Source organism: Artemia franciscana, chromosome 8 (assembly GCF_032884065.1).
Source record: "Artemia franciscana chromosome 8, ASM3288406v1, whole genome shotgun sequence".
NCBI lineage: Eukaryota > Metazoa > Arthropoda > Branchiopoda > Anostraca > Artemiidae > Artemia > Artemia franciscana.
The window spans coordinates 34373204-34400564 of NC_088870.1; the positions used below are offsets into that span (position 1 = coordinate 34373204).

The following is a 27361-nucleotide window of genomic DNA, read 5'->3' on the forward strand; positions in this document are numbered from 1 at the left end:
AGATTTTTATTGCAAATAATTAATATTTTCCCCGGTGATGTCTCTGGATAGGTCCTATACTTTATTTGTGTGTGTGTATTCATGTATTACTCCCTTGCCCATCTTGATTTTTTTGGGGGGAGTGGGCACTGTTTGGTTTGGTGATGTGGATTTATTATTTTAAAAATATTTGATGAATGTATTTCGTTTCATTTTTTTAGTTTTGTTTTTCCCCCTGTTTTTTCCTGGTCATAGTTTCTCCTTACGGGGGATAATATATTGAAGTATTTGTTATTTTTATGTGTAATTTACCGTTGGTTTTGGTATTCATTGATATATTTCTTGTTTTTTGTTTTCTTTTTAATAAATTCAATTCAGTCCTTTGCATACGGTATCCTTCTTTAATAAAGTATTACCAATACAGATATAAGTCTGTACAATCTTTGTTACTGGTGCAAAAGAACTGTGGAATTAATTTTGCCCAATAGGTATTTACCAAGGCTACATTTTCCATAGGTTGAATTTTGCAGTGTTGAATTTTACGTCGGTTGAATTAATTGGATAGTGTTTGATTGCATCTATTAAAAACAAAACACATTTCAGCTCTGTCAAAATGTGGGTTTCCTCTAAAGAAAGATGGCGTTTGAGCATGACAGGGTCGAGAGTGAACGCCCATTCAGCATGATGTCATTTGAATCTACAAAGGCCAATCCTTTTTTAATGCACAACTTTATATGCAGTAAGCTTTTAACTATATTTATAACATTATTGCAAACTCTAGTGATTTTTATTTTTAGCTAATTATTTTTAAAAACTGTTCAGTTGCATGCTTGTTTTTATTGATATTGCATGGGATTTTTCATCCTTTAATTAAAAATACAGAAAATTGAATTCCAAGCCACGAAAAGGGCAGATGTATTCAAGCATCAGTTGCAGAAAATGTTCTGGTCGATTAAATCAGTCACCGTAATTCCCGGATCTCGGCTCTATAAACATAAAATGAGGAAAAAACTCAAGCATGTGAGCTTATTATACGTTACGGTGCTTAAATCAAAGATGGTCCATACCGGTTATAAAGGATATCTATCTCGCTATATACATATAAAAAAGAAGAAAGAAAACACAAAATGCATGGCGAAACTTTCCACAGTCCTGATAAAGCTTCTTAAAAATTATTTCTTTAATTATAATATCAGCCGATTTTCATTATCTTAATTATAGCAGATTTTTAGTGTAAAAGCACAGCTGCGATTCGAATAAACAGATAAAAAATAGTCTTCGAAGAGACACCGGAAGTGAATTAATGAGATACTTAAACATTAAAAATGAAAATCAGAAGATTTCTCAAACTTGTGATGTTAATAAGGCCATGAAAAATACAAAAATTGTTTATTGTGTCTCTGTCGATTAAGTGCCTAGTACATTTTTTTTTTTTTTCAGAATCCGAACACGTTTAAAAAAAGAACTAAAGCTGCATACCCTTAAGCTGCCACAAAGGCGAAGGTAAGATGGACGTTTGGGAGTTTGAGACTAGAGAGTGTTAATAATTAAACCTTTATGCTCTCCTCAGGGGCATATCTTTAGCTTTTATGGGAGTGGATGAAGGCGACAATTCTGACAGAAATACTAAAACTTCAGAAAACCCCTATTTTTACATGATTTAAAGATGTTTCTACATTCTAGGCTTTTTTGCGATTTTGACCCTTATAGAGAAGCCCCTCTCCAAAATATTTCGCTTGACCTATTGACGAGCTTGAGTATTTCGATTGACCTATTTGGCATTTGAAATGGGTTACTGTGTTGAATTATAGTTTTAGAATGGTCGATATCTGAAACGCCTAATTTTGATTGTCTAATTTTGAAACAACCAAAAGTAAAAATCTTAGAAAATCGCGGTCATCAGGTATGAATAAGCATAAGGTTGGTCCAGGAGACGCAAACATTTTATTTTGATGTCCTTGGTACTTCAACGTACCAAGTTGTGTTTTATTTGCGTTTGAATCCGGCGTATATGTTCGGTAATTTTCCCCGATTCCAAAAGGACTTTCACACAATCGGCCTTTATAAATTACTAGCTGTTGGGGTGGCGCTTCGCGCCACCCCAACACCTAGTTGGCGGGGCGCTACGCGCCCCCCAAGCCCCCCCGCGCGCGTAAGTCGTTACGCGCCATATTAGTTACGCGCCATTGTAGTTGTGTCCCTGTGTCCCACCTGTGAATAGAGATAGATATAAATATATGTTTTTAACTACGTAAAACATGCGAATATACAATATTCTTCGCTGTCCCATTGTCTGTGCATATAAATAGATTGTCAGGTTTACTGACTCTTGAACATGCAACATATAATTGTCCATGGGAAAAACAATCCGTATTCAGATCTATACCTCATTATTCTAATGATGTGTCCCTGTGTCCCGGTCGTCATTTATATTCCCTGTGTCCCGGTCGTCATTTGTGTCCCGGTGTCCCAGTTTGTAATTTCTCTTTGAGTGTCCCGGTCGTCATTTATATTCCCTGTGTCCCGGTGTCCCGGTCGTCATTTGTGTCCCGGTGTCCCGGTCTGTAATTTCTATTCGAACAATCCCTTTGTCCCGGTCGTCATTTATATATCCCGCCTGTGCCCCCGGCGTCCCCGTTGTAGTTGTGTCCCTGTGTCCCGGTCGTCATTTATATTCCCTGTGTCCCGGTCGTGATTTGTGTCCGGGTGTCCCAGTCTGTACTTTCTCTTTGAGGTTCCCGGTCGTCACTTATATTCCCTCTGTCTCGGTCGTCATTTGTGTCCCGGTCTGTAATTTCTCTTTGAGTGTTTTTTCTTTTTAGTTTTTTTTTAGTTTTTTACCTTTTTTCTTTTTTCAGTTTTCTTTTTCTTCTTTATTTTTCAGCATCACTATGAAGTACATATCGACGAACCTTTGTTTTTTATAAATAGATTGTCAGGTTTACTGACTCTTGAACATGCAACATATAATTGTCCATGGGAAAAACAATCTGTATTCAGATCTATACCTCATTATTCTAATGATGTGTCCCGGTCGTCATATATATTTCCTGTGTTCCGGTCGTCATTTGTGTCCCGGTGTCCCAGTCTGTAATTTCTCTTTGAGTGTCCCAGTCGTCATTTATATTCCCTGTGTCTTGGTGTCCCGGTCGTCATTTGTGTCCCGGTGTCCCGGTCTGTAATTTCTATTCGAACAATCCTTTGTCCCGGTCGTCATTTATATATCCCGCCTGTGCCCCCGGCGTCCCCGTTGTAGTTGTGTCCCTGTGTCCCGGTCGTCATTTATTTTCCCTGTGTCCCGGTCGTGATTTGTGTCCGGGTGTCCCAGTCTGTAATTTCTCTTTGAAGTTCCCGGTCGTCACTTATATTCCCTCTGTCTCGGTCGTCATTTGTGTCCCGGTCTGTAATTTCTCTTTGAGTGTTTTTTCTTTTTAGTTTTTTTTTAGTTTTTTACCTTTTTTCTTTTTTCAGTTTTCTTTTTCTTCTTTATTTTTCAGCGTCACTATGAAGTACATATCGACGAACCTTTGTTTTTTTAACTTAAATCTGGTAGGCATTGATGACCTTATCCAAGTCAAAATCCCAAACCCAATCATCATCGCTATCATTTTCAGTTTTGATATGTTTTGACTCTCGCTGTCCAGGTGGATTTTCATCTAACTGCGCGGTTTTGCGTTCTTTAGCCGCAAGCCTGTTTTCTTGCTGTTCTTGTGATTCCTCGGAACGCTTTCTTTTCTTACTTATTTCATGACGTCAGTCAACACAGAAACATGACGTCACCTGATCCACAGACAGACAGACAGACAACTTATTTTTATATATATAGATTGAAAGTTCTTTATAATTTTGGTTGTATATGGTATTATCATAATTCATTAGTTTTATTTTTGAAATCTTTTTCGAGATGCTACTAATGATTTGGAGTTATAAATCTTTGTCATTTCAAGCTTGCACTCGTCAGAGATCTGTAGGCGCCATTAGGCATATGAACACCCTTGTTCTTTTTTTCCACAAGGGGAAGGAGGCAAAGGTAAGCACGTTTATTCCAAAAGATTTTTTTCTTCTTTGCAGGGAAGGTGGAATTCCTGAATGCTACAAATCTTAAACTTTTCGTGTAGTTCGGGTCTTTCAGGGCTGAAGGGTGAGAAAGACTTTTGAGGCATCCCACTCTCCTTTGGGATGTGTATGATTAGGCTCTTGAATGTCTATAATTTTTAGTGACGGTAGTAGAATTGGCATTATGGATACTATAGCCATCCGCCATGGTCATGACGCTGATCTATTTTTAGTAGTTAGTTCGTAATAAAAATTGTATGTGCTTTTTTCTTGTCTTTAGAATAATGGTAACGTTTCCAAAGATGAATCTTCCATATAATTAGGCAAAAGAATTATTGCCATAGATCAATAATTTGGAATTATTTTAAATGAACATCTTTCTTTCCATATAGATTGGGTATATTTGCTTTTTATACTTTGAGCTCAATGGTCCCTCCTAAGATGGGTCTGAAGAATCCCCTTCCCTCAAACAAGTTGACAAATTTGCCCTCAAAATATTTTTTTAATATTTGGACCCCATCTCTCTTGAGCAAATCACCTATTCACTCTTTCGGCCCCTGGGGGTAGGGCCTGTTTGTTCCTGGGTCTGCAATAGGATTACGATAGAGATATTACTAAGAAAAGATTTCAAATTTGTCGGTAACGTAGGCAGTTCCAAGTAGACTTGGGCTCTACGTACGTAAGTTTGCATTGCGTACGTTTATGTCACATTATGAAAAAGTCGACGTGACGGCTACAAAACGGAATTTCAGGACGAGCAATTAATAAATTTTGAAAATAAATTAATAAAAATGTTCTAGAGGCATTTCACACTTGATCAGAGTTAAAACCTCCATCTTCATTCCATGTTTTTAATTTATGAATGGTTGCTTTTGATAGTTGTCATGCTTTTAGACGGCGAATTCTGCATTTTAAGTTGGCCTTGTGTGAAAGGACTTGTTTAAGCGTGAAAGGTTATACCTGTAGAAAATTTCGTACGTATTGTAAAAGCCGTTTAATGCTGGTGCCAAATATGTAAAATTTGTTGAATTGAAATTTATCAACCAAGAGTTATTAGCACAAGAAAATTCGTGGAATTTGAAAAAGATGGAAAGAATCAAAACAAAAAACGCCCCGATTTTTTTTAAACACACCATCAAATTCAACAACCAAATGCTTCATACCCGTTCCTGTAAAGTACTAAATTTAATTTTTTCCGAATTTGCTTTTTCCTGGGTGTTTTTTTTTTCTTTCTCCGGGAATGATAGTTTTGAACCATGGGTGATAGAATATCAGGAGAGGGCTCTTTTGGAGGTAAATTTGGGTTCTAGAGCATTTTTAAATTCAAAATTACATTGCGTCTCAGCAAGTGCCGATGAATGTAATTTTGCGAGATAGTATTTATTGAGACAATGAGGTAGTACATATATTGAAGATACTATTGAGCGAAAATTCTGAGATAGTAATGTCAGTGAAGGTGAATCAAGACTAAGAATTATGATAAATATCTTCCAGAGTCATTGATGGCACATAGGGTATCGACAATAATTGACGTTTCAGATATCGACCATTCCAAAACTATAGTTCAACACAGTAACCCATTTCAAAAGTAACCCATTTCGATATATTTATTCTCAAAGATACCAAGGAATATGGTAGAATAACACTAATCATCTGTTCCTTTGGTTTCGACATTCAAAATAGAAGTTATTTCAGCTATGTGAAATTATAGTGACGTACCATTCTTTTTTATCACTACTGCGAGATGCATTACGAAATATTTAGCCTGTTTATTTTTAAGGCCGTGATTAAGTGAACTTGAAAACATCGAGCTTCAAAATTGAAGTTAGGTTAGTCTTCTGTCTTTTAATTCTCTAGAGACCGTCGAATGTCAAAACTTCCAATAGTACCAATTATCAAATCTTGTGAGAGGTTTTGATAGACAGCTTCCTTTGGTGAGATGCTTCAGCCGAGGAATAGTAATATATTTGGCTGGGTCTTGCAAAGCTTGGTTACCGACCAAGGGAGAAGACAAAATGAGCAAAAGAGCACTATCATTCTCAAATACAAAATGCCCATGTATATAAAACTGGGACGGCATGCACAGAGTGCATTTGAAAATTTATTGTTTTTTCCACTTTTTTTCCTAGGAATAGGCTAATTAAAATACCTCAGTTGATTAATTCGAAACTAAACACCAAACTTAGTTGAAAGCTTTCTTCGAGGATTCTCAGAAAACCAAAGTTTTCTTACGAATTGAATTAAAAAAAAAAAATAACTGAAAGTAAGGAGTGACATTAAAACTTAAAACGAACAGAAAATACTTCGTATCTTCCTCGTGAACGCCCCGCTCTTTACGATAAAGTTTTTTACTGTTTTAAAAATAGAGTTAAGAGAAAGAGTCGGACTTTAGCGTGAAAGAGTGGGGCGCTGATGAGGAAGCAGCCCCTTTCATTTTGAAGTAATTTATGTTCGTTTTATGTTTTAATGTCACTCCTTACTTTCAGTTAAAAAACACTTGTTTTTATTTAATTTAATTTCTGAACGTTTTCGAATCAATGCATGTTTTGATTTATGCTCTTCGCAGATGAATAATTAAAACGAAATTTGCGTATTTATTTTTTTTTTTTTTGCTAAATGGTTTTCTCATAGTTTTGATCGAATGATCTTGATGAAAGAAAAAGAAGCGCGGATGGAGGTCTAGTTGCCCTCCGATTTTTTGGTTACTTAAAAAGGCAACTAGAACTTTTATTTTTTTTAGGAATGTTTTTACTAGTAAAATTATTAGTAAAAATAAATTTTATTAGTTAAAGATATACGCAACTTAAAAATTAGCTTACGTAAAGAAACTTCTGTATTCTCATATTTTTATTACATATATGAGGGGGTTCACCCCCTCGTCAGTACCTCACTCTTCACGCTAAAGCTTAAATCTTGTCCCAGTTTCTTAAGAATGACCCCTGAATAACAAAAGCCGTAGAATAAATAGTTGAAATTTATAAAAATACTTTAGCGTAAAGAGCGAGGTATTAGGAGGAAGAGAGCCCCTCTTATACGTAATAATTTCTGTTCCTTTTAACAGAAATTATTCTGGAATATTTACAGGAATTAATATTTACAGGAAAATAATAACAGGAATATTCTGTTCCTTTCAGTTGAAAAACTTTGTCATATTTATTTTTTCATTGTTTTTTTAAATAATGCTACAAAATCCTGCGCTCCCTTCATGGAAATTTTCTTCCCCCATGACAAATTTATCCATGAAAAGTTCCCCCGACATATCCCCCTCTTCTCAACCCCTGCCCCCAACCAAATGAAAACGCCCAACAAAACGTCTGTACACTTCCCAATAACCATTACTATATGTAAGCACTGGTCAGTGTTAGTAACTTCTAGCCCCTCCCACGGGGACTGTGGGGGAGTAGGTCATCCCAAAAGGCATAGTTGTAAGGATTTTCAACTACGCTGAATAAAATGGCTATCTCAAAATTTTGATCCGGTGACTTTGTGAAAATAATTAGCGTGCGACGGGGGCCTAGGTGCCCTCCGATTTTTTTGGTCAATTAAAAAGGGCACTAGAGCTTTTCATTTCCGTTAGGTTGAACCCTCTCGCAATATTCTAGGACCACTGGGTCAATACGATCACCCCTGAAAAAAAAAACAACAAACAAATAAACACGCATCCGTGATCTGCCTTCTGACAAAAAAACACAAAATTCCACATTTTTAAACAGTTCGTGGTAACGAGCTGTAGTAAGGAGCGACCAGGCTGAATAGTAACCAAAACTCTAAAAAAAATGGAATTTTGATACCAATAGTTATATCAAAAGAATGGCATTTTAATGCTGATTTTAAATATATAAGTTCCATCAATATTAGTCTTACCCATCAAAAGTTACGAGCCTGAAAAAAATTGCCTCATTTTAGAAAATAGGGGGAAACACCCCCTAAAAGTCATACGATCTTAACAAAAATCACACATCAGATTCAGCGTATCAGAGAACCTTGTTGTGGAAGTTTCAAGCCCCAATCTATAAAAACGTGGAATTTCGCATTTTTTGCCAGAAGACAAATCACGGATGCGTGTTTATTTGTTTTTTTTTCCCAGGGGTGATCGTATCGACTCAGTGGTCCCATAATGTCGCGAAAGGGCTCATTCTAACGGAAATGATAATTTCTAATACCCTGTTTAAGTGACCAAAAAATTGGAGGGCACCTAGGGCCCCTCCCACGGTCATTTTCCCCCAAATTCACCGGATCAAAATTCTGAGATAGCCATTTTATTCACCACAGTCGAAAAACCCAATAACTATGTCTTTGGGGACGAATTATTCCCCCGCAGTCCCCGTGGGAGGGGCTGCAAGTTACAATCTTTGACCTGTGTGTACATATAGTAAAGGTTACTAAGAAGTGCACAGACGTTTTCAGGGGGATTTTTTTGGTTTGGTGGGGGGGGTATTTGAGGGGGAGGGTTACCGGGGAGGATTTTTCCATGGACGAACTTCTCATGGGGGAAGAGACTTTCAATGGAGGGGGCGCAGGATTTTCTAGCATTGTTTAAAAAAAAAACAATGAAAAAATAAACATGAAAAGTTTTTTTTCTACTGAAAGTAAGAAGCAGCATTAAAACTTAAAACGAACAGAAACTATTACGCATCTGAGGGGTCTACCTCCTCGTAATACCTCGCTCTTTACGCTAAAGCATTTTTAGTAATTTCAACTATTTATTCTACGGCCTTTGTGATTCAGGGGTCATTCTTAAGGAATTGGGACAAAATTTAAGCTTTAATATCAAGAGCGAGGTATCGACGAGGGGTGAGCCCCCTCATATACGCAATAAAAACATACGAATATTGAAGTTCGCTACGTAATTTAATTCGTAAGTTACGTATATTTTTACTTATGAAAACGTTCGTAAAAAGTTAAAAGTTATAGTTGCCTTTTTAAGTAATCAAAAAATAGGAGGGCAACTAGGTCTCCTCCCTCGCTCCTTTTTTCTCAAAATCTTCCGATTAAAACTCTGAAAAAGCCATTTAGCCCCAAAAATTAATATGCAAATTTCGTTTTTATTATTTATGTGTGGAGAGCCAAGATCAACCCATGCATTAATTCCAAGACGTCCAGAAATTAAACAAAAAAACGAGTTTTTTTTTAATGAAAGTAAGGAGCGACATTAAAACTTAAAACGAACAGAAATTACTCCGTATATGAAAGGGGCTTTTCCTCCTCAACGCCCCGCTCTTTACGCTAAAGTTTGACTCTTTCTCTTAACTCTACATTTTAAAACAGTAAGAAACCTTAGTGTAAAGAGCGGGGCGTTGAGGAGAAAAAGCCCCTTTCATATACGGAGTAATTTCTGATAGTTTTAAGTTTTAATGTCGCTCCTTACTTTCACTTAAAAAAACTTTTTTTTGTTTAATTGTAGATAGGAGCTTGAAACTACAGTAGGATTCTCTGATACGCTGAATCTGGTGGTGTAAATTTCGTTAAGGTGCTATGATTTTTACGGGTTGTTTCCTCCTCTCCTGTGCTTCCAAACTTAAGTCTCTAGCCGGCAATCCTTCAATTCGTCGCAATCCAAGTTTCTACCACCAGTCACGACCCGGTAGGGCAACGGGGAGGAAGCTACGGGGTTCTGCTCCGCCTCAAGGTTTGTCACTTGACCTTAATCTCTTGACTTGTCTAGTTCTTCACCGTACCGCATTATTAGGTATTTTCGATATTTACATCTACCAAGCTCCAAATACTTTTTACAAAGGCGCTGTCTATGTGTGGTAACACTTTTAAGATGTATACCTCGCTTTGATTTAATTTTCCCCATGATTTCGGCTTTGTGTGCACAACTTTACTGAAGGCTCCTGACTATTTCTCATTTCTAGGTTTCTTCATTGCATTGAAATAATTTATGAAAATTTCACACTCTATTAACAAGCAGCTGATTATACCAACTTGTCATTTTGGTCTCTGGGGGGTATTATCGGTGATCTGAAAAGATTCCTTCTGGCAACCAACTTGTAAAAATTTCAGGTAGCTGAAAATATTCTAGGGGACTGTTAGAAAACAGGAAAATAAATCGAAAAATGGCTCCAATCATCTTACAGGTTATTGTCTTCTGCTCATGATAGTACCGATTTTGTTCTAAAAGCAATATCCTTTATCGAGTACACTTGTGAAAAAGACCTAGACATTTTCTAAGATTTCTAAGCAATTAGAGGAAATAGAGCAAAATCCTTTCAAACATTTTGTAGCATCTTCAAGAAGCTATGGCCTGATATTAAAAGCGGCATCTTCCGCCAATGAACACTTGAGTACTTTTTAAATATAAATTTTCAATTTAACATGGGATATTCGAGTTCCATCAGTTCACTTAATCACGCCCTTAAAAGCGCAAAAAACCAATTAAATTTGCACCAGGCTACATGATGTGGATTTTAGCCTCCTTCGAAATTATTTCATTTTTAGGAATCCAAATAAAATCACTACATCATTTTTTTTCCACTGCAGACTTTTTGAAAGCCTTACTCAGCAATAGATATAATAGCAATATGTGAATGCAAAAACCGTACATTTTTGGAGAAGATAAAAAAGGTAACAAAAAAACAGAAATGTAGTAAAGCACCTGACACAAAAAAAAAGAAAGAAAAAACAACTTTTGGTGCTTGTTAATATAGATTTATAATGCTTGTTAACGAAATGTTATAATGTGCTCATTAAATGTGTAATGAAAAGCACAAAAAAAGAGAACATAAACAATACCGACAAAATTCAGTTTATTCTAAGTTCAGATAAACATAAGGTAGCATCGAGCATCCATTTTGACTGTGTAAATCAATAGCAAATGACATAAGTTCAAAGGCTCACCTCTTGTTTGGCTTTAGCTAAGGCTTGCTTTGTGGCTTCTAAGTCGTCCTTGCACTCCGAGAGGGCTTCCACTTTTTCTTCCCTGAAAATAAAATAAATAAAAAAACTTTTAATAACGATCATCTGTTGAAATGACAATATATTCCAAATTACACTCTTTTCAAACCTAAAATAAGGGAATTACACGGTAGTTAGGGATACAGAAGATACCTTCTCCACTTCTCTAGTAAATGTTACATATCTTGTTCCTTGACAAGACTATCCTTCCAAGCTTAAAAGCCTTCAAGAAGAGTAACAATCTTTTAATGAGCCATTTAGTCAACCGATAAAACAATTATTCTTTTCTAAGTGTCGTTTAATTGCAGTTTGAGCAAGACTTCCATGCCTAAACATAAATACCTGGCCGAGTACGTGCTTAGACATGGAAGTATAGCGAGACATACATGGAACAACTTTTTTTGTTTTGACACAGACTATAAATATTGCGACAAAAGATTGATTGGAAGGATTTAAAATCTTCAGACTTTTGACGAGGTTGATAGCTGGATGGGAGTCATCCATCCACGTGAAGCTGTTTCCGCGCTGGATTTGTTCAACGATTAAACATTAAGAATAAAATATGCATATATATAAAAGTCTACAACATTCAATACATAAACTCTACAACATTAGTCTACAAAACCCTACAACATTATGATCACGCAAAACCTAGTTTTGGAGAGGAAGTTTATTTTAAATTTAATTTACCGGCTATGATTATACGTCGTTGGATTCAGCTTAGGGCAAAATGTCTTCCAATCCAGAACAGGCAAAAAATATTCGACAAAAAAGATAGTTGGTCCTGATAGGCGGTATGTTCGTCCCCTTTGTAAAGATGAGGATGAAGACTTGGATCATTTTCTCCAGAAATACCATGTGCTCTTTTTTTCACGGGAAAAATATTTACATGGAATTAATTTGATGTTTCCTGATATTCTACAAAATAGTAACCCAACCTCAATATTTCGTGTGGGAATGTATACAGATAAATCCTTAGTAAGAAGAAAAAGTTTATATGATTAATTTATTTTGTCGTTATATTAGGTATTTTTGCGTTGTATTCTGTTTCTGTGCGTGCTTGCAATTTGTATTGTAGTTTGATATCCTTGCTTGTCTGTTATTTATTTAAATTTGTGTGTATATCGCCCTTGGGTTTTTGAAACAGTCTTATCTATCCATCTATTTATCTATATATAAAAGATAGATTCGATCGCGCTTTCTAGGGCTATAATGACAGAAAGGTTGACATGGCTAGGGCACGGTCTGTGGATGAAGGAAGACAGATTACCAAAGATTGTCCATTTCGGCCAACCGTCATCGGCTAAACGAAAAGCAGGTCGTCCTCGGTTGAGTTGGGAGCATGTCGTGAAGAAAGCTATAAGGGAGACAGAAACTTCTTGTAAGGGTGAAAAGAAAGAGACTTTGAATAGATTAGGATGGAGAAGGAAGATGCGTAGCTGTGTTGGCCTCAGATGGCTTGACGCTGCAATGTCTTGTTAGTAATCACAGGAATATAAGTTACCGTGACTGACTAAATCCCTTTTTTCTCCTTGGATTTAGTCAGTTTTGTGCAAGCTTTGATGGTGACAGGCTAGGTTAGGTTTTCAACCAATTTCTGAATCTGACTGAATCTAAGCAGAGAAAAAAGGAATTTCGGACAGTCATCGGTGAATGTCGACATTTAACAGGTTTCGGTCTTTCATGTTACATTTTTTGGTAAAAAAAAAAAAAAAAAAAAAAAAAAAAAAAAAAAAAAAAAAAAAAAAAAAAAACGACAAGATTTCTTATGTAAAATATTTTTTACCAAACAAAAGAAACATAACAGTCAACTGTGACTGTGCGCAGTCACGGATAATAAATTATTTTTTTTAACAGAATTTCTCTCTGGTATGATATACAGAATAATAATTTAATTGCGTTGTCATCACATTCACATCCCACATAGAATGAAGCGAAAGCCCATATTAAACCAAGTCCAATGCCCGCAAGTAATCAGACATTTAACATCTGCCATGATGTGACACCATACCTTTTTTTTTCTTTGTTTAATTACTTTTTCCTATAAATCACAACCGTGACCTGACTTCCTTTTCAAATGCCTCTTTAAACCTGGTGACAATCTTCGATCTTTTCGTCATATGTTTAAGCGCTTTTTGCTAAAATAAATCCAGCAGTTTCAAATAACCATCAGTTATTAATGAGTTCATAATTAATTATCATGTCCGCCATAACACTTATACATTGTCTCTACACCGTATGGATTCAACTTATGAATTGAATCATTATTTTCGCTGGAGAAGGATGACCTGTTCATTTACTACCAAATAAAGGAAATAGATGAGCAAATGACCAGTATTTTTAAAATATCCTTGTGTCTGTGAATTGGGCTCGAGTCTGTGAGTTATTACAGATAATATTGCTTCTAACGGTAGGCCAAAACACAAAATAAAAAACAAAAATTTATACAATATAGTTCTTCTAGAAGGTATGGACTTCCATATCCCCTTTATTTATCGTTTAGCGTGTGAAACATTGTTTGACCAATCAGAGCACGGAAAGGTATAAACTTGGGTACATAACTGAAGCACCCTCAGTCCATTAATAAGATTAAAGCCGGAAGTTTATAGAGTGCCAGAGGAAGAGTGGTTTGCACCTGTCTGAAGAGGAAATCTATTCAGTATTACCAGATGTAAATTGCAACAAAAACAAGATTCGCATACCTCATTAAAAAAACGGCTATTTCTGAACCAAGTGAAAGGGTTTCATAACTATTCCGTCTGTTTTTGGGTTTTGTTTTTTTTTTTTTTTTTCATTATTTTCTAACATGAAAAAAAAAACAGGAAGTATGGCCGTAATTATTGGATGAGGACATACAATTATTATTGGAGGAGGAATGCAAATGACGGTGACTGATCATAGATCCGGCACTAAGTATTGTTCTATTGGAAGCAACTGGACATAACACTCACTTGGGTACGCAAATTTAATGACCTTAATGCCCTTGCCCCCTTCAAAAATTGAGTTTTTATTTTAAGTTTTTATATTCTTGGCATGTTTTGCCCATTTCTGACACTTCTCCCGATGTTGCACCTTTTCCCCCCGCAACAAATCCTGTGTGCGTTCCCAAGTCATCTTATAAAAACCGACTCTATTCAATTTTTAATGCATCTAGAAGTACAGGCCCCATGTCGGTAGCCACACCATCTATGCTACGACACTGTGAAGTTTTACAGCAATTGTGAACCACGGGCAAATGTTCTATAAGTAACTAGATCGGAATCGAACCCGCTAAAGACGCAAATATGACCCTGAGTGCTAATCCTTACCATGTGTAATGATTCGATCGCCATCGAACACAGGAAACCGCAGGACAACTAAAAAAAACGAGGTAATTGACAGCCAGTAGAAATAGATGAAAATGGGAATATTTCAGCCCAGATCTCTACTCAGCCGTCCTCAGTGCAAGAAGAAGATTACAAAAATAGATAGGATTATATAGAACAATATAAAAAGGCAAATCTCTAAAACAAAAATTAAATAGAATTGGTCATTTCCAAAGCAACGGTTCTCATTTTGTCATGATTAGCCGGTGTGATCTCAAAAATTATCTACAGAGTATGGACACCAAAAACCATAACTATAGCTGTTGACAAGGTTTGGGGAGTATGTCTAGTAACTAGGTGGATGATAAGTGATTCTAAAAACTCTACATCTCCTCCCAACAAAGGTTGAATCAGAGGAAAACCCAAGGAAGGTCCACTAATGAGCCTATTTATTACAACCCACCAAGTTTGTTTGGGATTCAGCACCGTTTTCTGGTAGATATGCTGGTGACAAAAAAATTTGAGATCCTTATTACTATAGAGGTTAAATCGCAAAAAAAAAAAACACAAGAAAAACGCTAGCCCTGGTTTCTTGTCAAGTTTTGTTTGTGTTAAACAACATGTTGCAGAGGCACGAATTTAGGCCCTTTCTAAACGAAGGTCGCATAGGATCTGGAACTATACTTTCCAACAAGTTTTATTGAAATTAGATAGCCATTTTGGTATTTGCCCTTGATTGCAAAATAAATGTGCCCCCCCCCCATTCTGCACTAATGGGAGGATGATTATCCCTACTTGGCTTTCGTGCAATTTTATTTATATATTTTTTTCTTACACTTATTCAAATATGCCCCCCAGCTTTGATTCAGTTTAATTTTGTATATTTTTAACTTACATTTTAAGAAACCCGTAAAAAAAAATATCCTTCAGATTCAACTTTATTTACAAAATGGGAACCGAAAATCTAGCCCACGAGTCATTAAAGAACTTTATCAAAAGATTCAAAACCTTAGCCGGCTAATCTGGCTGTAAATAAGATCAGACAACCCCTTTCGGTATGTGTGCTGATGACAAGGCTCTGGTGGAAATGGCTCCCCCTCCACCTTCTCTCTCCGTCCACGAATCACATTGCAGCCGGACTAAGTTTCTAGTTATGGGTCCATGCTTTATACAGATACAAAATTTAAGAAAACTATCAATTAAATATCAAAATTTCACAAAAAGTAAAATAATCAAAATTTGGTGTTTTGAAATTCATTTTTCCAAGATTTTTCTTGAAAATTTCAGAACTAGAGAGTTTGATTTGGCAGTAGTTTAACTCTTATTTGTCGTAATTTCTACTTATTAAACGTTTTATTTGAAATGAATGACACAAAACCAAAAAACGTCCAACTCAACACAATTGAAGGCGCCATCGTGAAAAACACTGAACATAACTTTCGACCGCAGGAAATTTCTAGGACCCAGTTTGACTTAAGCATACCCATACTGACAGAAAAGGACTTCTTTTGTATTTGAAAAACGTTGTGTCATTCCTGCCCCCGAATCTGGCTAAACAATTCCTAAAGTGCGATTCCCACCAGTAAAGTTATTCTCTATTATTTTCTAAATATATTTGATAAATAGAATCATTTTGATATGTATATGCCTACTTTAATAAACAACAAAAAAAATATTTTCAACTGAAAGTAAAGAGCAACAGCTAAAATGTAAAACAAACATAAAATATTCCGTATATTGGGGGGGACTGCCCCTTCCTCAACCATCGCTCTTTACGACAGTCTTAAAGCTCTTTAAAAATATATTTCTGATTCAAATTCAACAGCCCTTGCGTTTGAACTTTCTTTCTAAGAAAACTGTGAATAAGTCAGACTTTAGCTTACAGAGCGAAGGTCGAGTTGCTTCTTACTTAGAGTTCGTTACCACAGATTGTTTGATACTGCAAGCTTTCACCAACCCTTCATCTTAAATAAAGTGCTAGATCGGAACGATGATATCCCACTGAAGTTTCAGAAAGGGGACAAGAAACAAAATCTACCTCAAAGGCGTCCACTTCTTTGACTTTTCAGCTTTTATTCCCTATTCTGATAAAAATTGACCTGTCAAACTTCTATAAACACAACTTCAATTGATTTGGACTGATAAAGTAATCAAGGCAAAACCTAGCAGTGCTGACTAAATCCAAGAGGAAAACAGGGTATTGAGGTATTCACGGTGAATGTCTAACGGTCAAACAGTTCGTGGTAAAAAACTGTAGTAAGGAGCGACCCGGCTCAATAGTAACCGAAACTCTAAAAAACGGAGTTTTGATACCAATAGTTACATCAAAAGAATCGCATTTTAATGGTGATTTTAAATATATAAGTTTCATCAAGTTTAGTCTTATTCATCAAAAGTTACGGGCCTGAGAAAATTTGTCTTACTTTAGAAAATAGGGGAAAACACCCCCCAAAAGTCATAGAATCTTAACGAAAACCACACAATCAGATTCAGCGTATCAGAGAACACTGCTGTTTTAAGATCTACTAGACGTTATCAAATAGCCTGTTGCCCCACGGAAAGGTTCCAAACGTCAAAAACGTAGGATTATCACTGGTCTGACCAAGGCATGGCTGTGTTTTCACTATTCCATAGAAGTCTGCATAGTGGAAAAGGTCTATGAGATATCCCCTTCCCTAAAAGATGGACAATTTTGGAAAAATGGTACGACCAATGCACTATTTATGTCAAATTTCCATTCCTTAGGAAGCTTAATTATCTAAAAAACCTTAATTTGAAATCACTCCGCAAGAAAATGTACAAGCAGAGAAGCATAATTTAGGGGAGGCGAGTTGATTGAGCTTCAAGAACAAATGGTTATAATTTATGAAAGTGACTTACGAAACGTTATTAAATCATTATGAAATAACACAAACCAATTACCACAATAACTTCACAATATCTTTATATTTTTGGCAGTCCTGACAAAACCACTCATCCGGCAGCTCAGGAGAAAATTCAACATAGCAAAATAAATTGATCGCTAATGAGTTAAATATTCTGGTTCAAGAATAATGAAGTCTTCAGGCAATAAAAAGTTATGTTCACACATAAAATCGTTCGTACCCAAATGCTAACATTTTTCCTAATCTTCAAAGTTTGTTATCCTTAAAGATGATTTTTTTTTAAACCCAACGGTCTAATATAAGTTTCATCAATTTTAGTTTTTACCCATCAAAAGTTACGAGCCTGAGAGAATTTGCCTTATTTTAGGAAATAGGGAGAAACACCCCCTAAAAGTCAAAGAATCTAAACGAAAATCACACCATCAGATTCAGCGTATCAGAAAACCAGAACTGGGTCGTATCGACTCAGTGGTCCTAGAATATCGCGAGAGGGCTCGTTCTAACGGGAATTAAAAGTTCTAGTGCCCTTTTTAATTTACCAAAAAAATTGGAGGGCACCAAGACCCCCTCCCACGCTAATTTTTCCCCCAAAGTCACTGGATCAAAATTTTGAGACAGCCATTTTGTCTATAGTCGAAAAACACATTTTTTATGCCTTTCGGGACGACTTAATCTCCCACAGTCCCCGGGGGAGGGGCTGCAAGTTACAAACCTTGACCATTGTTTACATATATTAATGGTTATTGCGACGTGTACAGGTGTTTTCAGGGGGATGTTTTCACGTTAAAGGAAGGTCAGGGGGAGGGGTTTACGTAGTAGGATCTTTCCATGAAGGAATTTATCATGAGGGAAGAAAATTTCGATGAAGGGGCCGCAGGATTTTCTAGCAATGTTTAAAAAAAAAACAATGAGAAAATAAATAAAAAAGAAGTTTTTTTCAGGCGGAAGTTAGGAGCAGCATTAAAACCTAAAACGAACAGAAATTATTATGTATATAAGGTTGTTCGTCTCCTCCCCAATACCTGACTCTTTACGCTAAAGTATTTTTAGTAATTTCAACTGTTTATTCAACGTCCTTTGTGATTCAGGGGTCATTCATAAAGAATTGGGGCCAAATTGAAGCTTTAATGTAAAGAGCGAGTTATTGACGAGGTGGAGAGCCCCTTCATATGCGTAAAAAAAATTTACGAATATAGAATTTCGTTACGTAAGTTAATCCGTAAGGTATATATATTTATTACTAATAAAAACGTTCTTAAAAAAGGTCTAGTTGTCTTTTTAGGTAGCCAAAAACGGGAGTGCAACTGGCCTCTCCCCCACCCTTATTTTTATCAAAATCGTCCGATCAAGACTATGAGAAAGCCATTTAGCCAAAAAAAAAACTTAATATGCAAATTTCATTTTAATTATTCATGTGCGATGAGGCAAAATCAAAACATGCATTAATTGAAAGACAATTAGAAATTAAATATATAAAAAACAAGTTTTTTAACTGCAACTAAGGAGCGACATTAAAACTTAAAACGAACAGAAATTTTTCGTATATGAAAGGGGCTGTTCCCTCCTCCACGCCACGCTCTTTACGCTAAAGTCTGACCCTCCCTATCAACTCTACTTCTTAAAACAATAAAAAACCTAAATTTTAATGTTGATCCTTACCTTTAGTGAAAAAAAAAAACTTGTTTTGTATTTATCCTATATTATTAATGACGTTATTCAAGTTCGGTTTCCAAATCAAATAGATCAACTCTTCTAGGGCAGGAAGTTTCTTGAAAAAGCACAAGATCAGTCGTGGATTTAAGCTTAGTGAAAAAAAAAAAATAAGTGCTCGTCCATTCTTTACCACATAATGTACATCTTGTAACAGCACTTGTTCCACCACGTTTGATTTACTTCCGCCAGATCAAACATCTTCATGCCACGCGTGGCGAGCGCTGCAATTTGTAGCCGTACACTGTTTTTGAAAGTAACCACGGAAAATACTAGGCCTTACTCTTAGCTTGAACCTACGGTTAGTCAGGATCTTAGGGTATCTTCTACATACGGCGTAAGATAAATTTCTAATATTACTCCTACTATTTTGCTCTTCAAAGAAAAGAATAAATAAATAGTTTGCCGGTATTAGATGACTCGTACGCTTCCTTCTCGGTATTATGATTTTCCTAAATATTTTGTTAATATTTATTTCTACTACTTTAAAAACAAGCAGCTCAGCTATTCCTTTTTCCTACTCCTCGTCTCTTTGAGCTAGCAAGTTTTTCTAGCCGAAAGGTAAGAATTCCTACCGAATAATAAATCGTGTTTTCAAGTTTTAACTCAAAATACTTACAGTTCTTGTCGAAATCTTCTTAGTTTTGCTTTCAGATCGGCAAGCTCAACAGCTGTATGATGTCTATCAGACACTGAACTGGACGTTGAAGACACGGATGATGGAGTTTTAACATCGGTGCTGACTTCTTGCAAGACAAGCTGCACAACTTGCTGGAAAAAAAAAGGAGCAATTCAGAAGCAATTCAATAACAAAACAGGAAAAAATAACAAGCAAAACAACAACAAGCGATTATCTATTTTAGAATTATCCGAATTCCTAATTATTTAATTAGAATAAAACTGAGCTGGTTAGACGCCAAATTCGTTCGATCCATTTTTTTAATTTTTTGGAATCTTAGCTTCAAAATACTTCTTTGTCTTTTAATTTTGTACAATCACAAGGATTATTTCGTAAAACAAATATTAAACCAAAAAGCAAAGAAAAAAAATATTTATACTCAACTGTAACAAAATTAAAGCTTCACCGTGCAATATCTCTTCAAATTCCCTTTGTTTCTAATTTTATGGACTTAATTAATGTAGCGTTACAACGGTTCAATAGGCTAAAAACTTCAGAAGGAAAGGAATGGAAGGTTATCGTTAAAGCCAGGCGAAAGGCGCACAGCTCGAAACACGAGACACAGGCTTCACAGAATTGCTAATTTGACTCTTTCAAGTGTACTTAAAACCTTCTGAACATTTTAGCAGATTTAAGCTCTAACTAAATTCAAAACCAAAAGGTTTTGAGCAAAACAGTCAAAGGTTACTTCCTGACATACGCCCCCTGCCATCCCATACGGTCCCGCAGTGAATAAGCAAGATTAATTGCAGATTACTTTTCAAATGTAAATTGTAAATCATAGATATATGAATGTTCTCTCTTTCAGAACAACTTCCTTCCTTCAAAATAAGATGTACTCCCTATGATATAAATCCCGTCAACACCTCTGCTTTTGAGGAGTGTTCTTCAGTATCCAGTGTTGTTGATATAATTTCAATCAATCAATCAATAATTTTATTGACCCATATAAAATGACACGAAAGTGCCCATATGGAATAAAGTAAAAAAAAAAGAGAAGAGAAAAAAATAGAATCAGAATATGATAAACAATACTAAATAAACGTACTATAATATGGGTGGCTATGGTCTAGATATGAAACAAATTCGGCACGTCGTTGGTCCACAGCTACAAACGGATCAGTAACACCATATAGTTGCGTAACTTTGCGGTTACGAGCCCAAAGAGGAAGACTTAGAAGATATTTTGCATACTTGTAATATAGCATACCGATTGTCCGCAAATCAGTCATGGTAAATAGCTTCCAAAAAGGAGCTACAACTAGGACATGAGGGATCTTGCAAGCGTTATAGTCTAGCCAAAACATTCTTACTCTAACGTGTTTTAGCATTAACTAGTAGTCCATAAGCTCTTCTAGCCTTCGTTCTGAAATGCCCAAGTAGCCCCGCACACGTACTTTTCGGGTCAGCACCAAGGGGTAAACCCAGATAAGTTAGGGATGACGAAGGTTCGATACCAGAATCATCCAAAGTGACTGTGGTACTATCAGAGTCTGGTCGTTTAGAATTGAAATTAATACATTCACTCTTACTCAGATTGAAATTTAGACCAATATCGTTATACTCTTCACTTAAACTTGCAAAATTCTTCTCTATTAAAGCCCGGGTTCTACTCAAATTAAGAATATCGTCAGCATAATTCAAAAGCAGTATGTCCAAGCAACGAAAAATAAAGCTCATATCAACTTTCTTTTGGGCATTGATAACACTGTTGTTAAATAACGGTGGTGAGGTTATAGCACCTTGTCGAATACCTATATGTACGGGAATGGAGCTGTCAATTAAATCAGAGTTTTTACCAGAAAGTGACTTAACCTTTACATTTAATTTCCGATACATGTTTCGAAGGGGTTCTATTACAGAACTGTTCATACCACCAAGCAGAGCCACTAGTAAAAGTTGCGGGTGGATTCCAGAGTCAAAAGCTCTGCTGACATCATGGCCGGCAAGAAACAGTGGATCCTCAGACGAGGCAGTTTCAAGTATAACATTTGCAAGGATGGAGCGGACGTGCTCACGGCTAAGACCGTTTTTAAAACCGAACTGATTTTCTGGCCTGGAGCAAGTCTGATTGAACATATTGATCACAAGGGATTCCATTAGCTTGCATAACACGGGGGAAACAGTGATTGGGCGGTACGCTTGGCGATCGGTGCTATCTTTACCCTTTTTGCAAACAGGTGTAATCACCCCGGTACAAAAAAACATCCGGAACTTGCTCGCTATTGAAAATCATTTGATAGAGTAGTTCTAAATGATTTATAAGGGATGGAGAACCGTGAACGAGATGCATTCCACATAACTGATCAGCGCCATTAGAATGTGTCTTCTTCAGTTTCAGCATAGCGTCGCGAATACTCTGGGTTGTCACAAACCCAAGATCACAACTGTGGGACACGAGGGCCTGATCGAGCTCTAGGTTGGACTTCCTTTCGAGATTATCAGTCGGAGCGGCAAACTCCCTGTTGAAGTGTTCTACCAGCACATCGTCAGTAGGAGCAGCTTAATTAAGCGGCAAAATACCGGCCTTTCGCTTTACAAACTTCCAAACGGCTATTGGATCCTTGTGAAGAGACTGGCTATGCATATCAATTATGTTTGCTCTATGTTTGGCAAGTTTCTTGGCGAAATGACGCTTTGCAAATACGCGAACTTGATTGGTTACTCCGTGCTTAGACCGACCGCACTCCGTCCATAGTTGTAGCGAGAACTTGGATCTTTGACAAGCTAGCACTAGATCAGGGTTCATGGACCATGCAACTACTTCCGAACCAATGCGAACACGACGAGAAGGCACTGCCGCAAGTTCAGCACAACGAATAGCGTGCGTTATTTCACTATAGTAGACATTTAAGAGGATTTGTTTCTCTTCTTTGGGTTGACTGGATGCCTGCTGGAGTAACTGGAAGAGTATCTTGATTTTCGAAAGCGCATTGTCTAGCACTGTAGCGTATAAGATTTTATTGGTCTTATTCTACTCCTTCTTTACTGACTATTTGCAACTCTTACTGTGGTTCTGAGAATTGGAACTAGCGATGGCAAAACTATTCAGGATAGGGAAATGATCAGAAGTACCAAAAGAAAAATCGAAATGGCATGGTTTAGGGGAAGTAAACACAGGAGAACAAAGCATAAAGTCCAAGGACGAGGCTTAACCAGAATTATGGATATAAGTGAAGGGAGAGTCATTGTCAATGTTTCGAGTCAGCACACACGCAGCAATCAAAAGTTGCGCTCTGGGGCTGGCCGCATTGGACAAGTCACAGTTCATATCACCAGCAACCACTATGGACAAACCTAAAGAGGCACAAGACCTTAGGGATCTTGCAAGGCTGGCACAGGCTCAGGTAAATCTATCGTCTGACGCAAGGTCCCGGTAGTCCGTTGGCATGTAGACAAAATAAACCACTGTCGTGTTTACTTGCACGGCGACAAAGAAAAATTCCTCTGCATAAAAGGTCGGTTCCAAACGCTTGTTAACAAGTACGGCAACATCACCGGAAGGTCCGCCTCGTTCTGAGGCCTTGGCTGGAACCGAGAACACTTTGGTTACGTCGCCAAGTTCAAGCAGGCTTAAAGATTCACGAACAAGAAAATGTTCCGAATATATACACTTCCGAATGTATATAATACCATAATGTTATGCTACGTTAACATAATATAGCCTATACTTTATCTAATGTCATTAAACAAAAAATATTTTTTTTCACAAATGAAAATAAAAGAACCCAACATTGAAACTTAAAACTAACACAAACTATATCAAATTGTAAGGGGTATATCGGTCCAAAACCTCTTCTCTTTATTCTCAAGTTTAATTGATGTTTTCTTAAAAACACTTTGCAACAAAAATACCCAGTTGGTAATTGCAAGTATTTTAACAAAATACAGCAGCCTTACTAAGTCCCCCCCGAAACTAAACAGTCCGATCAGGGTGGCTCCAACCTTTGCGGCCAGTGGAGCCTATCCCACGAATCTTAGTATCTAGGTTAATCCAAGTCTAATCAGATTACAGACCCAGGGCCGGTTTGGCTAGCAACTCTTCACCTGAAAATAAGCGCTATGAATAGTGACAAAATAGACTCGAACCCGCACTTTCTTTTAAGATCTTGACCATCGTGCATCAACGGACATTCTGCTGACGACGTCAGAAAGATTGACAGATTAAATCTTCTGGACCAAAGGGGGCTTCAAATACCCAACTGGAATGTTTTGACAGTGAATGCGCCTGCATCAAAAACATACTTTCTGAAGAGCTTTAAAAGAATAGAGTGGTGATTATCCGTATCGCAGAAACCCGTCTTACCGGAAGCGGGGAAGAGCATATAGGCAACAATCACTCGTTGCTCTGGTCCGTAGGCAGCATGAGGAGGAACGGCGTTGGCCTCATGGTAAACAGACGTGCTAAACAAGCAACTGAGCGTAATTTACAATGGTTCGGACGCCTGCTTCGATTTCCTCTCCTCTTACCCGCAAAGACGATCTTTGACCTTACGGAAGCGGCCCCGTGGCCGACCGAAGAAACCATGGTCCGAGGTTTCGGCGATGGCAAACAACACAACGAGCGAAGCACAAACGTTCGCACTGGACCGAAGCGAATGGAGGAAACAGACGTCACTCTTTACACCGAGCAGCGTCCGGCAGGAGACCTAAGTCAAGTCATATAGTAAATTAACACACCTGTCCCAAGTCTTGAATTTTCACATTTCTATCATTATATTTGGATCCAGGATGTGCTTAATAGAGCTAATTTATTTTAAATAGTAAATTATTTTGAAAACGCAATTTAAACTTTAACATAAGGAGTTGAAACAAAATTAAACATAGGGATTGGGATCTCATTCATACTTATGGCACTATACGCTCGACTTAAGTTTAGCATCGCTCTTTACAGTCGTCTTAGATAGCTTGCCCTGCAATTCCTGTTCGTTACTTTGTTTGGTTGAGGGAGATGTGGCTCCTCTAGCCTCAAGTTTTTAAAGCTGAAGTTTAACTTGAGCTTAAAGGAATGAGTCATTTCACTCGCAAACCGCTGAGATAAAAAAAAAAGATAAAAAGTTGGACTTAGTCAAAAAGAGTTGGTGGTTGAAAAGGGCCGAAGCCTCTCTGAATTTATATCATTAGGCAAGGGTCAATGAATCTATCTACGGGAAATGAATCTTCAAAAACAAAAGAAAAAAAAATGACGTTTGTATTTTGTCCCTTTAGTAAAACATTTTCTTGGACTAACTTCAAAATGATTAATTCTCATCAAACATTTTTTTTCAGGTTCTTTATTAGTTTAGCTAGTGAATAACAATCTAGTTTTGTTACAGATCTTAAATACATAGGTATTATTGACTACAGAGTTACCGTTATAAAACATTTCACATAAGAAAACATCTTTGGTTTAGGGATTCCCACCAGATTGTGTATTCGGTGTATTAGGCTATTAAAAAAAGAAAAAGAAAAAAACCTGATTATAACTTTAAAAAAAATGCAGATGTTTAGAATTGTGGAATTTTTTCGCCGTCATTGGGGTCAGCAGCTTCATTATGGAAGGCTCAATATTGGTTATTTGAACATTAAAAAAGAAGTTTGGTACTGGTCATAAAATCTCGTAAAATCTGTTTTTCAAGAACAATGAGCGAAGTAAGCAATTATTCTTAAGGCAAAGTTCAAGAACGTGTGTTACATTTTTATGGAAAGGTACAAGATTTCGAGAACTATATGTGTTGGTCTTTTGTTGGGGCGAAGGCCTGTCCCCTGTGGGACCCAAGAAAAGCACTTTTCCATATTTTTCCTTTTCTAAGTTTGGAAATAGCTAACAAGGGAAACTCACTTTCAAAAATGGTAACCATCCGGTGGACCATGACGTTGCACGGCGTGGTAGAACGTACCGCGACATGGTGGAACAAGACGCGATAGGTGGAATTTAGACACGCAGAAGTGAAACGTACCCGAGCGTGGCAAAACACTCCACAGTGTGGCACTTGGGGGGTAGGGAAGGCTGGAGGGAGTTGGAAGCCCCTAGAATGATACTTGCATCAATCGCTTTACCGCTTTTATCAAAAGACAGCTTGAACAAATAAATTGCGGTTGGCTATACATGAGACTTGTTGACATAGTAACGAATACACACAAAAAGCTCAAGGGGGAAAATGTCAATACTAGTAATGTCTATTGTTACAACAGAAAAAAAAAAAAAATATTTGACGACCAGTTTCAACACGGTAATTAAAAAGACCTATTTTTTGTTCGTATACAGAAAATTAAATTAACCAGACACTTACTTTTGAATTTTAGCTAAGCAAGTCTGTACACGAGAATTAATAATAGACAATAAACATGCAAACTAATCGAAGATTAATAATCCTCGGCAAGTCAACAACCTAACTCTATCAGTGAGAATGTTGAATTTATAGTGACACAATTAAAAACGTTAGGCTTTTTTAATCAACAGTGATCTAACTAGATATTTATCATCTTAAAACCAAACTATGCTATACAATATATGAGTAAAATATTGTTACACCATTATTTAATGATATTAAAAAGAGTGAATTTTTATTTTATTTTTCTACATTTATCAACAAGTATTGCTGACCAGCTTCGCTGGGCGAATTTTAGACATAAAACTGTGTTTGACGTATCCCCCCCCACGAAAAAACGCCAACGCGGAAGTGCAATCTTCTCATACCCTGATTCCCACAAGAAAAAAGAATTGTGAAATTTTTCCATGGTTTGGGGTATCGTTTTTTTTTTGTTTTTTTTTTAGTCAATTCGCCAATTAGTGCCTCCGAACTATGGAAAGGAAAAACAGCCCAATAGGAAAATGAAACTAAACTCCGGAAAAAATGCATTAGAACTGGCAATGAATCCGCAGGGGTGGGAACATGATGTACTGGATTTCGCAGTCCAAATAATAAAAAAAAAAATATTAATAAGGAAAGACTTCGGGAAAAAGCAATATTTCTGCGTACAATACTTAAAAACATGTTTTACATCAGGATTTCTTTTCCTGATGTAAAAAAGGAAAATCTTTGGAGCCCAATTCACCAGACTAATGGAAGACAGTGGCTATTACCCATATTTTTTTAAGACATTTATCAAACAGTTCGTGGTAACGAACTGTAGTAAGGAGCGATCCGGCTCAATAGTAACCAAAACTCTAAAAAATTGAATTTTGATATCAATAGCTACATCAAAAGAATCGCATTTTAATGCTGATTTTAAATATATAAGTTTCATCAAGTTTAGTCTTACCCATCAAAAGTTACGAGCCTGAGAAAATTCGCCTTATTTAGGAAAATAGGGGGAAACACCCCCTAAAAGGAGCTTAACGAAAATGACAACATCAGATTCAGCGTCTCAGAGAACCCTACTGTAGAAGTTTCAAGCTCTTATCTACAAAAATGTGGAATTTTGCCCTTTTTAAGTGACCAAAAAAATTGGAGGGCATCTAGGCCCCCTCCCACGCTCATTTTTTTCCTAAAGTCAACGGATCAAAATTTTGTTCAGCATAGTCGAAAACCATAAAAACTATGTCTTTGGGATGACTTACTCCCCCACAGTCCCTGGGGGAGGGGCTACAAGTTACAAAATTTGACCAGTGCTTACATATAGTAATGGTTATTGGGAAGTGTGTAGGCGTTTTCAGTAGGATTTTTTGGTTGGGGGGAGGGGTTGAGAATAGGGGGATAGGCTGGGGGAGCTTTCCATCGTGGAATTTGTCATGGTGGAAGAAAATTTCCATGAAGGGAGCGCAGGATTTACTACCATTATTAAAAAAAAACAATGAAAAAAGAAATATGAAAAAAAAATTTTTCAGCTGGAAGTAAAGAGCAGCATTAAAACTTAAAACGAACAGA

At 36.9% G+C, this 27361-nt stretch overlaps 1 protein-coding gene across 1 annotated transcript in view; it reads right to left on the bottom strand.

The window, feature by feature from the left end:
• Nucleotides 1–27361, bottom strand: part of LOC136030663 (girdin-like) — a 260328-nt gene that overhangs the window by 171258 nt on the left and 61709 nt on the right. Inside the window, exons 6-7 of the mRNA XM_065709731.1 lie at nucleotides 19452–19603; nucleotides 10876–10957 (exon numbers count right to left, since the gene is read on the bottom strand). Of these exons, the coding sequence (XP_065565803.1) occupies nucleotides 10876–10957; nucleotides 19452–19603 (234 nt within the window). The remainder of the gene's footprint in view (nucleotides 1–10875; nucleotides 10958–19451; nucleotides 19604–27361) is intronic.